The sequence below is a fragment of the Squalius cephalus genome, assembly GCF_949319135.1.
Source record: "Squalius cephalus genome assembly, chromosome: 3".
Classification (NCBI taxonomy): domain Eukaryota; kingdom Metazoa; phylum Chordata; class Actinopteri; order Cypriniformes; family Leuciscidae; genus Squalius; species Squalius cephalus.
The window spans coordinates 42,827,681-42,840,469 of NC_137124.1; the positions used below are offsets into that span (position 1 = coordinate 42,827,681).

The following is a 12,789-nucleotide window of genomic DNA, read 5'->3' on the forward strand; positions in this document are numbered from 1 at the left end:
TCCTTTAGCAAAAGGGTGGTTGCCATGGTTGCGAGAGAGTGACAGTCGCCTAAGCCAATCCTTTGTTTCGTCCCGAATGGAAATAATGAGCTGTATTTAATGCAGATTAAACTGTCTAGAGTCACCTACCCTACCTTTAAGGTGGATGATGACGCAATTTTCTTCTAGAAACAAACTTTGTTGTATTATTTTCATGTTATCACTGTGAAGCTGCTTTGATACAATCTGTATTGTAAAAAGCGCTATATAAATAAATGTGACTTAACATAAATTTTAATCACAAAATAAAATTCCAAACAGAAACCAAAATGGGCGGCAGTCACTTTTCAGCCAAATGAGGCACAAACATGAAAGAAACAGCAACATAAACATTAAGTTTTGCTTTTATAATGTCAATCAAGCCATTCAGCAGTAACTCAACTAGGAAGGAAGAGGTTTGGTTAATGAAAAGGAACCTGAAGTTTTATTAAGTTAAAAGCTCATAAGCTGAAACCACACTCTCTAAAATATCAGCTGCAGGAGAGATTTCCACTTTATCTTCAACACAAGGAAGTCTGAAGAACTGAAGCCTATAAAAACATTTCCCCCCTCCACTATTCTTCAAGCAGGAATAAAAAAGGCACAAAAAAACATGGTGCTCCTTGATTGAAAAAAGTCCCATATCTGTGCTGCTGATTGATTTGTGACTGAAATAAAAAAATTAAAAAAAAGAAAAAGAAAAAGAAAAAAAATCTAGCAAAAAGTGGCCCTGAAGCTTTAGACAGTGATTATTTGTCATTGTTGACCTACAGTTTTAGTGGGGATATAGAGCGGCATTTTTTCAGCTTGCCAAACGTTTAAAATAAAGCTGTGATTGTGCATGAATGCAGAAATGTGATGCATGTCTGCGTGTGCCATTTGAAATTAGTATACGGAAGCAGAGATTTTTGGCAATCATCATCCCCTGCAGGGATGCTGTTTATCATTCAGATGTTTATATTCAGACAGTGAGATATTTGAACATCATACTGCAGATGCTGTGTATGCAAATTATCTCACCTGTAACACATTTGATAAAATTTTGACTCCACTTTTTCTTTTCTGCTTTCTCCTCAGGACCTCCTGTAAGTACCATGGCAACAAGCTGAATGAAGTGTGCATGACTAACCCAACATTATAGCAGGTAGTGTGTCTTATGTGCCAGTCAGACTGAAAAATTTTCATCAGGAACTAAGGTCTCTGCTGACCAAACTGACAAACCCATATCCGTATTTAAACCATGCATGCTCTGAAGGTCAAAGGCAGTGATGTTACTCAGGTCACTGAGGTCCTCAAGTGTTTAAAAAAGGAATTTAAAGATGTTGTTGTGCAATAGATGTGTGTATTCACACCATCTGGCCTGAAGACATCTTTGCATGCCAATGTATAGTCGCCACCTACTGACTACAGGAAGTGTCATGTTTAACACTGCACACCTAGCATCATATTAAAATAAGCCAGCAAGTGCTAGCAACATGCTAGCAACATGTTAAACCAACTTAATATCCAATCTGCCCCAAACGTCATGTGTGTTAAGAGTCCTGCCCTGAAGACATGTACATGCAAATATTCAATTATAGTCATAGCGCCACCAGCTGTAGCAGGAACTGTGTCACATATAAATGAAGTTGACACAATCCTACTATAGTTACTCATTTAAATGCATATTTCCCACCGTTCACTGTTTTCCTAAGGCCTCTGGGTGGCAGTGACCCATTCATCGCTGCTTGCAGCTTTAATATTCAATATGATTTTTTAATGTTGGTAGTGAGGATAAAGGGCTACTGTAGTTTTTATATGGGCTGTAATCAGAAAAGAAAAGTAATTCATTCTCATGAATTCTCTCCAGAACCAGTTGTCTACTTAAATGAACTCTATATGTGAATAATGATTATTACTTGCCGATGAACAATAGGGATGTATGTGGTTTTCAATGGGCTTTGTCCATTTACAGATCATTTGAGTGCAGTTCCATTTCCATGGAAAAATCAATGTTTCTCTCCTTTTCTTTCACTTTTGATTCCATTGTATTGCCTTTCATATTTTACAGAGCTTGTCATTTATGTAATAGCAAATTATTTAGAACTTCTGGGAATAAAACCCACCTTGGAATTAAGCCTTTTCCCCGTTATTATTTGATTCACAGGACCGGACACCCGTTATCTTGCCAAGAAAAATCTTTATTTTTATATGTCAGAAGAGAAACTCTGAGAAGATGTTATATTCATGCCAGGTCTATGCGTTTCCGTGTTTCTCTGCTGTAGTACAGTAAGGATTGAGCTTAAATACACAACTGGGCGACTTTCAACTTCCTTGTAAGGTAGAAAAACATATTGCTTATATTTAAAAATGGAATGTATGCTAATGCTTACACATGGTACAAGCCACTTTCCACATTAAGAAACTATTTCTCAGTGTATATTAGTGGTATACAAATGGTACATTTGCATCAGTTGAAACATTCATTTTCTTGCAAAGGGCATGCCAACTGTACACATTTGAAGTATCATCATCATTGGAACTCTCTGCTAAGTGAACATTGCATTTTACACATACCTTTAAGCAGAATACATAATCCTCCCAGCTACCCTCCTTGTGTCTAAAATATGTTCCTTAAACACGTGTCCACGCAATCTATATTCTAACTTGTGCATTTTAAACTTCATAAGATAATACAACTGATTATGAATACTAATAAAGAATAATAATACAGATACATAATATTAAATAATGAAATTATATTCAAAGATGACATTTTAGTCTTCATCTCCCTCCACTGGAACTACAGCCGTTAGTTACACACCATCCTCCCCAGGTTGCGACCCTATTGAAGTGATAGTGAGGAGAAGAAATAGCAGACCAAGGAATAGACATAAAGGACAGAAGAATAGAAACAGAAAACAAAACAAAACAAATAACAAAGAACTCCAACCCATGTTATGTCCCCACATACTTTGTGTCATTTAACGTCTATGTGTAAGCATTTAAAATGAACCCCAATCATCTAAGACAAGAAAAACTACTAAGTCTTCTGCCGGTGCCTTGACTCGTTAAGTACTTAACTCCTCAAGTTCCTGGCCAAAACAACAACCTAAATAAACATTGATGTTAAAGGATCCTATCCCTTAGGGTTGTAAATCAGTAAGCGGGTGTTTATTGTTTGTGAGGTTGTGTTTTGTAAGTGGAGTAGTATGTGCAAAATCTCCTATTTTACTCCATATGTCCCATTCTTGGTTCTATCAATTTGGCTAGTAATAACCAATTTAACCCCCTGAGGTCGGCAATCACGCCGGCGTGATCTGCTCGTTTTTTTTTTATATCAGTGCAAATTACTCTGTTGATTTTGATTTTACATACTTGTATTGTACATCATTCAAAACTGTTAAATGTCTTCTTTTATTTGTGTACACTCATAATAAAAACAAAATGTTGTGTTTTTCGTAAAACAAAGAAAATAAACATGATGCGCGTTCTGCCGTCTCTCTCAATGTGAAACTCATTCTGAAACGCGACAGAAAATGACCTGTAACTCAGCGAATGTTTGTCACACAGACTTGAAACGCATGTCTATACAACGCTTGGAATCTCTATTTTTAAAGTATGTAAATTATATAAAAAACAAATATTATATTTTTAAGTAATCCATACGAAAGCAGCGGCATGTACAGTTTCTCAAACGCGTCCTCATTAACTCTAATGTGACCACACCCACGCGCGCACGAGCGATTGACATGCAAATGATCCATGTGGAGAAACGCAGACCCGTAAACGCCCTCATCACCTCAAAACAAAGAAGCAGAGACTTCGTAACTTACTCTTCTCTGCTTTCATCGGGTTTGGACAACTGTAAGCTGTGCTGTGCTGTGCTGTTTACCTTGAATTTACCTCGGATTTACCTCAGAAGAACGCGATTTGAAGATGATAAGATTTTTAAGGTAAGACATGTTAAACTGGTCGTGCCAGATTAAAATGTATGTTATGAAATGAGTTTGGAGTAAAAACATGAACTAAGCCTAATGTCATGTACATGTAGACAGAAACATGAAATGTGAAATGTGAACTAGAATGATAGGCAACCTTTCAGTGCTTGTATAGCCTACGTGTTCAACACGAGGATGTTTTTATATTCTAATAAAACACAGCATGGTAAAAGTAGGCTAATATATATGTGTGTGTATTCTGTACATTTTAAAAAGCTATTTTAACCTGAAAAATCTAAAATATATTCCCCAAATTGTGCAGCATAGTTTCTCTTGATATCAGCATGTTCACAGCTGTTTTGTTGTTGTTGTTGTTTTTAGAGGAACAAGATGCCACTGATAAGTCCTGCTGACTTCAACATTCACATAAGTCTCCATACATGAACATGCTAAAGTGAAAAATCAAACACCATGGAAATGAAAGGTATGTAGCCTACTATGTTTCAGGAATGGCACAAAGGTGTGTGACAGTTCAAGTCTCTGTCTTTAGTTCATTGTGTTAAATAATGTGTTTTTTTTTTGTCATTATGTTGTGTTGTAAATACATTAAAAACAATCAAAAAGCCATTCTTTTTTAAATCTCCTCATTCTTTGTGCAAGGTTGCTCAGAATGGCAGGGCCTGATAGCTCCTAATAGGGCCATTAGGGAGTGTCTTTTGTCTTTCTCAGGTGAGAAAAGCTTACATAATAATGAGATGTCCACGCCTCTTGCATAGAGCTTTCTCACACAAAACACGTCGTAAAATTTTTAAATCAATATATTGTCTTCTCTGAATGAGCAGTCAGGATGATTTTCACATAGTTTTGAAGCAAATATTCTGGGCTACGTGATACAATTTTCAAAAGTCTTATGAAGAAATAATCAGTATGGGTTTCATGAGCTTATTTCAGTGACAATTTTTTTTTGTTTTTTTCACAAACCACGCATAAATGTTATTATCTCAAAACTACAAACTTTTATATACATGCTGCTGATATATTATTGTAGCAGAGTTTGTGCTGAATACAGTGTAATCAGACTTTAGCCATGAAAATGTCACAAGTAACAGAAATAAGCACAAATGTCAGAGCATGTCAGAACACCTCCAGGCCCAGAAAACAGCTCAGACCTCAGAGGGTTAACAGGTTTGGTACTCTTCCTTCTAGTAACACATATGAGGAGTTGTATTACAAACAGTAAAAACAAAACTCCTACCATAGTCAAAACTATCCATTCCAACCATGATAGATTTCCTGGAATTTGTGTTAATTTTCTCTCAGACATCAATTTAGCTGTTCCGTTTGCTACGATAACATGACCTATTGCTTGAATTCCCTCCTCTTGAGCTGCTTTAACAGTCTTTTAACTCTTAACTCTTAACTAACCATTTCAAATTCTAACTGCAACAACTGCACATGTGGAACATGAATTCCACCCAAGTGAAAAGGATAGAGAATCTCAAGGCAAAATGGATCAGGAGGAATTGGACACAACTTCCCTCCGTATATCATATTTTGACTTATTCCATCATGTAATATGCACCACTGTGATTCTGACACCTGCCATGCACTAGTGGCTTGATCCTAAAGGAACTACTTCCCAAACTGCAGAACCATTAAGTTTTAATATGACCACGCCCACGGAGAGCGCACGCTATTCAAACGCAAATGATCTGAGGCAATACATGCAAACGTCTCAACGCCCACATCAGCTGGATAAAACGTACTCGGTTACCTAATGTAACCTCGGTTCTCTCTAGAAGAGGGAACTAGTACTGCATAAGTTGCTTACGCTACGGGTAAAGTCATCTTTTCTCGAGATAACCTTTACCAGAATTAATTTCAGTTGTCTGAACAATCTGTTCGTCCCGCAAACTGGATGCTAGACTTCCTTATCAAATATCAATAAAAGTATCCTTCTTACAAACTCCAAGAAAGATAAATTTTCTGATCAGGAAAAACAATATTTCCTGTGTTTGTACAATTTAGGTTACTGAAATAGTAACAAGAAAACAAAGCTTTGTAGCTTAGATCATACGATTCAGGGACTTCGATTTGGGTGAGCAATAAAACAGGTTCAATTCAAGAAGATTATTGGGTTTAATAAAAACAAACTAAAGAGTATATAACTACGATTCACACAGAGTAAATATGAGTATATAGCAAAACAAAACAGTACAATCCAAACAAGATGATCCAATAACGAATATAATATGAGAGAGAGAGAGAGAGAGAGAGAGAGAGAGGGAGAGAAAATGAAAGCAAATCTCAGAGTGACAATTTTCAAACAGTTAACTTTGCAAGAGACCCCAAGTCGTTGGATAATTCCACAAACGGGAATAGCCTAGACAACATTGAACAGCATTTTTAGATTGCGATATAAAATAGTAACCTACTTGCTTTTTGACCTGGCTCTTGTGTGTAGCTGAGTTCAAATTGTCGTTGGCGCAGTTTCCGGAGTCCTTTCTGGAGCAGGTGATGCGAGAACTCGATGGTTAACACGAATGTAAACTTCGCCAAAAGATGATTAGACTTAAGTTCGTTTGGCTCGTGAAGACAACTGAACGAAGTCAAATATCAGATGGAAATAAAGAAAAACTAAGATGAAACAAAATTGAAGAAGAACAAACAGCGAGACTCCTTGGGGAGTCTTTGTCGTGAAGATGATGACCCTCTCTTTTCTCTGGTGGAATGCCAAGAGCAAGGGCCTTTCCTTGTCTTTATGGGCAAGGTAGGTTCACACCTATCTCACCATCCGAACCAATGAATTGTGAGAAGCTGAGGCGGGAAAAATCTTCTTTGTCTGCCGATTACCACCCACTGGTCTAATTTATGGCGATGACAAAATTGAACATTTATCCTCAGAAAGATTGTACTTCTGAAATAATGCATCTTTTTGTAATTTGTCGTCGAGATTCGACACAGTCGGGTTTTTACAATTATAAAGACACCACAAACTATAATTTTGCGAGTCAGGGATACAGAGATACAGGATTGTTCATAACTACGAGCATATACAGTTTGATTTACACACAGTAAACATTATAGCTATTCCAATATGACATGTGAAGACATCTAAGCACAAAAAGAAATTCATTTAATACATTTAGAGGTAGTTTTATCAAAAAGGTTCATGTGCGAGCCAGAAATGCTCGTGTGTCGGTGTGTGTGTGTGTGTTTGCGTGGAATGTCACGTCGTGCCGCGGGGGGGGGGAGACGGGTGTTTCGCTCTCCTTTGAGGCTCACGCGCGTGTCTCTGGAGACGCTCTCTAAGGTGTAATAAATGTCACCACGCCATGGGAGGCTGCCGACATCGCGGCGCCCATCTCCGTGAATTACGTTGGAGGGTCGTAAAACAAACGTCCTTGTTTACTCAAGTTCTGGTCTCTGAATGAAGGAATGTGTTAGAAAGTCAGGATTCTTTAATATGGAACAGATGGCTGAATACCATCCGCTCATTAGTGTTACAGTCCCCCTTTGTGGTCGGAGGATGCCCTGTGGTCATTATCGGACAACACCCATCACAATGGTCGGATGGCAGGTGAATCGTGATGGTCGGATAGCAGGTGTTTGTTAGGGCTGAGGACTCAGCTCGATGAGGTTCGCATCCGTTTCTGGTGTGGTACCTTCCCTCCGGGGTTTTCATCGGAGACCTCCAGACACGGCTGTCGTGAGTTTGGCTGTAGAGGTTCGCATCTCGTTGAGTCTCTTGTACAGGATGAAGGCCACGCCCAGGATCAGGGTGTGGCCGATGACCGTAGAGATGCACAGTGCAGTGTCAGCTGCAGTCCAGGCTTGGGCCACAGGTGAGGTGTTCAGGATGGGCAATCGAGACAAGGCTTGGAGGGCTGCGTCGACGGGATCAATGTCAATGAGCTGAGGCCCCCCTTTTTCAATCCACAGTTCTAATTCTGGATCTAGGGTGAAGTTGTGGTTCTTGAAGAAGGATGGGATTTCTAGTTCTGATTGGTACTCTTCACTCGGAAGATGGTATAAGGCCAGATCGTCAAGGTGGAGGATGGCTCCTCGTGGTTGACACGGGTGGCGGTGTCATGCTGGTCGTAGGTCAGTGTAGCGGTACGCACTGGAGTGTTAACGAGCCATCTGTCCCCTACAATCTCGGCTTGTGTCTCGGTGACTTGGCTGCGAGGCTTGGTGTTGGCAGGGCAACGCGTGTTGCTGATCATGGGTTGCAATCCGCAGATTCCATCAGTGTTGTCTCTGAGGAAAGGTTTGCTGGGGCAGAGATAGTGAATGTCTTTGGTCAGGGTGCACATGTGCAGGTTCGGGGCTAAGTACAGCTGTGTGTCGCTGTCGTGGTAAGCCACCACCTCAGGGGTACGTATCTTGATGTGGGTGTTTCCCTTCCAAAACCCCACATTAACAATGTCTTTGAGTCTGTAGATTCTGCTCAACTCTATGATGGGTAAGTTCAGGAGGAAACTCACCTCCTTCTGCTCGGGATCCACATAAAGGGGAATAGCGCTACCCAGAGAGTAGGCAAGGTGTATTTGCATAGGGTCAGTTGGTGTGGTGATGGTGGAAGCCAGCAAGTTTTGCACCAGGCTTAAGGGTATCAGATATGGTGGAAATAATTCCAGAATGGCTAAACCCATGGCTAAACTGTCGATGGAGGAACTCACTTCCCGTAACATGTCAGCCATTAACGCTGTGACCAGCTGCGTTTGGGCAAAGTCATTCTGGAAGACAGTAAACAGCTGTTTCATGGAGTTCATGGTCTGGTTCAGCAGAACGCTGTGGGTGTTGAGAATGACCACCATTCCTCTCAATGTCTTTCCGATGGTTTGCAAGGATGCACTCTGTGTGGTGAGTTGCTCTTTTAGCTGTGGAAGTTCAGTCTGAATTTCAGCCACATGCCGTCTCACAGTGGCTATGTTTACTGCGTTGACACTGGACATACCAATGTTGAACAGAGTTCCAACAGCAGCGGCGGCTCCGAGCAACGCTCCCAGGAACCGTTTGGAGCGGCGGTTGTGTCCATCTAATTCCGCTTGGGTAACAGTCATCTTCTCAAGTTGGTTGAGCATGTGCTTGACATCGGCCTCTGCGTGAGAGAGAGAGTCCTCTGTCCACCGGGCACCGGCCCAGCTGTTCTGGGCTACTGCGCGGGGGTAGTGTGCTCTGTAGACATTGCGGGGGTCGAGTCGCACGTACACTTTCTGGGTGTGCGTCCGGCAATTTGTGATCAGGTGTCCCGGTTGCTCTCTCAATACGATGCCCGAGGCGGGACCCAGTGTGATGATGTCTGATGGCGGCTGGTCTCTGGTTGACTTGAGGCACAGGATGACGATCCACAGCAGCATCCTGTTACAGGCAAGAGAGAGAGGTAGGGAGGAAAAGGGGAAAGAGAGAGGGAACAGGTCAGCGAGGTTTGTCCCGGGTTGGATGGGACAGTCTTTCGCTTCGATGACGGCGGTTGAGTTTAGCTTGCATTGGCCCCTCCCTGTCTTTCTCTGCTAGTGGCCACATGTCTTTTAATCTGATTACGGTGGACCCATTTGAGAACTGGTTCTTTCGATCCCCGGTTTAGCTGGATTTGGTACGCAACTGGGGAGAGTTTGTTCATAATCTCATGAGGTCCCGTCCAGTGTGGCAGAAATTTCTTTGACAGCCGCTGGGGGCCTGTCAGAGGTGGCGGGGTGAAGCTGTAATATAAGACCTTGTCGCCAACATCTAGTTCCTGGTGTGATGCTTTCCGGTCGTAATATGCTTTCTGGCCTTCAGCGCTTTTTTGCAGGTGTTGCTGGGCAAAAGCAAAAGTTGTTTTCAAGTGTCTATGGAGCTCGTCGAGGTACTGGAATGTGGTGTAAGCAGTGACAAGGTTGGAGTCTCCTGGTTGATACAGCAAGTGTAGTGGCAGGGTCATCTGCCGCCCAGTCACGAGTTCAAAAGGGGACACCCATGTTGATTCCTGCGGGGTGGCTCTGGTGGCCATCAGCACAAGGGGGAGTTTCACATCCCAGTCTTTCTGGTTAGCAGACACATACTTTTTCAGCATGGCGACCACCGCTCGGTTCGATCTCTCTACCTGGCCGGACGCGATTGGATGGTGGCTGATGTGAAGTTTAGCTCGTACCCCTAGGCATTTCCAGATCTGTTGCATGATCTCGGCAGTGAAGTGGGAACCTCTGTCTGAGTTGACTCTCAGTGGCAATCCGAACCGGGAGAAGATGTGGTTCATCAGGAGGTATGCCGTGGTTTGGGCAGTGTCATTGGGTGCTGGCAGACACTCTACCCACTTGGTAAACTGGCACACCACCGTGAGAAAGTACTTGTTGCCTCTTGTTGACCTGGGCAGGGGTCCTACCCAGTCAATTTGGAGGTCTGACCACGGGAACGTGATCCCTCTGCGTTGCAGTGGGGCTCTGTGGTTTGGGTTTGCTGGTGTGAACTGACAGCACACCAGGCATTCTCTGACATACTCTGCCTGTCTCAGTGTGTCATATGTGGCTCTGGTACCATGGTGTCCAGCACATGGTGTGTCGTGGGCATACATTAGCATCACCCCCCTTTGGCATCGTGGCACCACGAGCCGTGGCGCTGTGCTGTCATCAGGTGCAAACCACAGAATGTTGTCCTGTACGCGCAGCATGTGTCTGGAGTTATGCAGGTGTCTGAGGCACGAGTCATCAGTGAGCTCAGTCTGAGCAATAGGATGGTTGGAGGGGTCAGAGAGGTGGTTAAGAATTGTCTTTATGGTAGTGTCAGAGGCTTGCATATCCGCAATGTCGTTGTTGGAAATCTGCGGAGTTAGAGATAGCGGCTGTGAGGCTGGCACTGTAGCAGGTAAAGGTCGCTTGCTGCGGGTTAGCACTGCAACATTGGGTCTGGGTGTGGGTTTTGGGGGTGACCACAACTCACCGCGTAGTGCGCCTGTTTTGGCGAGGGCGTCAGTTTGGTCATTTAAGTCCTTGTCTAGACCTGGTAGCTTTGAGTGTCCTTTTACCTTCTTCCAGTATACGGTCACGTTGTGTGTTTTTGTGATGTTATCACATTCCTGGAACAGGTGTTGATGTTTGACTGGCTTGTTGTTTGCAGTTTTGAAACCATTCTATTTCCAGCTCGGAAGATGGCTTACGAAACTAAGTCTGGCATAGTTAGAGTCTGTACAGATTAGGAGTTCTCTGATGTCATGGGCTGATGCGATCTGCAGCGTTATGAGAATGGCTGCTATTTCTGCATATTGTGATGACTGGGGACCTAACTTGAAGTGTTGTGGTGGGCACGGCTGGTCGTTGACCCATAGCACTCCTGCACCTGCCTTAAGGATGCCGTCGTGGTTGTAGGAGCATCCATCAACGTAGGCTGTGGGCATGCCTTGACACGCATTCTCTTCAAAGTACCTGTGACAGGTCGGTTATTGCTGTTGGGGCTCTTGTACATCCATTGCCACAGCAGGCGTGTTATCAGAGCAGTTTTGGCATGCAGCCAGGCCATTGCCCAGCACAGACTTGTGATTCTGTGCATACCGTGCCTCAACATTGCGTCCCTGGAGAGCCATTAACCCTCTGGGGTCTGGGGTGTTTTTGGGGTCCTTGAGATGTTCTGACATGCCCTGACATTTGTGCTTTTTTCAGTTGCTTATAAACATATCAATGGCAAAAAAAATTACACTCTATTTAGCACAAACAGGACTACCATGATATGTGAGCCACATGTATGTACATGTTTTCATTTTTGAGAGAATAATGTTTATGCATGGTTATTGAAAAAAATAAAAATGAAAGTTTCTGAAATAAGGCCACAAAACACATACTAAATATATGTCAATAAGACTTTTGACTAATGGATGTTTTGACTAGAGTTTTTTCTTCAAAATGATGTGAAAATCATCCTGCCTAATCATTCACATAAAACGATACATTGATTTAAGTTTTGCAAAACACTTTTAGTTTGGAAAGCCAATATGCGGATGGGGCGTAAACGATCATGCATATTTAGTAGTTCACACCTGATGAGACAATGCCCCTGCATACTTAATGAGCCATTCATTCAGGTGTGTCACCTATAGCTAACTTAAATATACAAGCTTCATAAAAATGATCATTCTAGAAAAAAATTTCAGATGGCATTTAGAGGCTTTTGCATCTGAACTCTTCATACACACACACACACACACACACACACACACACATACATATATATATATATATATATATATATATATATATATATATATATATATATATGCATACACATATATATATATATGCATACACACACACACACATATATATATATATATATATATATATATATATATGTGTGTGTGTGTGTATATATTTATACACAAATATTTTATATACATTTTTTTTTTTTTTTTTCACACATTGTGCTTGCAAATTGTATAATATCCAAGGTAAACATGTCTAGTAATTATGCAGTTAATTCTCATACTGTATTTTCAGTTTTGGAATATTTATCCTCTCCCCAAATGTGTTACTAATAAAACACAATACAAATTATTTAAAGAAAAAAAAAATATTTACCTTTTAATAGTTTGTTTACATCTACCTTGTAAATATATTTTTTTATTAAAAAGGTTACAATTACAACAACAATTCAAGTGTAATCTTACAGTATATTCTACAGTAAAAACTGTACCCAAATCTAGTCAACAAAATGTTGTCTTTCATATTTCGCCTGACTGTAACGTTGTCTTTATGAAATATTAGGGCATATAAATGTTAATTTGCAGTTTAATACGTTGCTTATACAAATAGCCTACATTTTATTTCAACATATTTCAGTCGATCTTTACTCATCTCTATAGCAATACAGTTTGCTAAAA

At 41.3% G+C, this 12,789-nt stretch overlaps 1 protein-coding gene across 1 annotated transcript in view; it reads left to right on the forward strand.

The window, feature by feature from the left end:
- Positions 1-12,789, forward strand: part of col25a1 (collagen type XXV alpha 1 chain) — a 1,104,568-nt gene that overhangs the window by 486,568 nt on the left and 605,211 nt on the right. Inside the window, exon 4 of the mRNA XM_079866340.1 lies at positions 1,096-1,103. Within this exon, the coding sequence (XP_079722466.1) occupies positions 1,096-1,103 (8 nt within the window). The remainder of the gene's footprint in view (positions 1-1,095; positions 1,104-12,789) is intronic.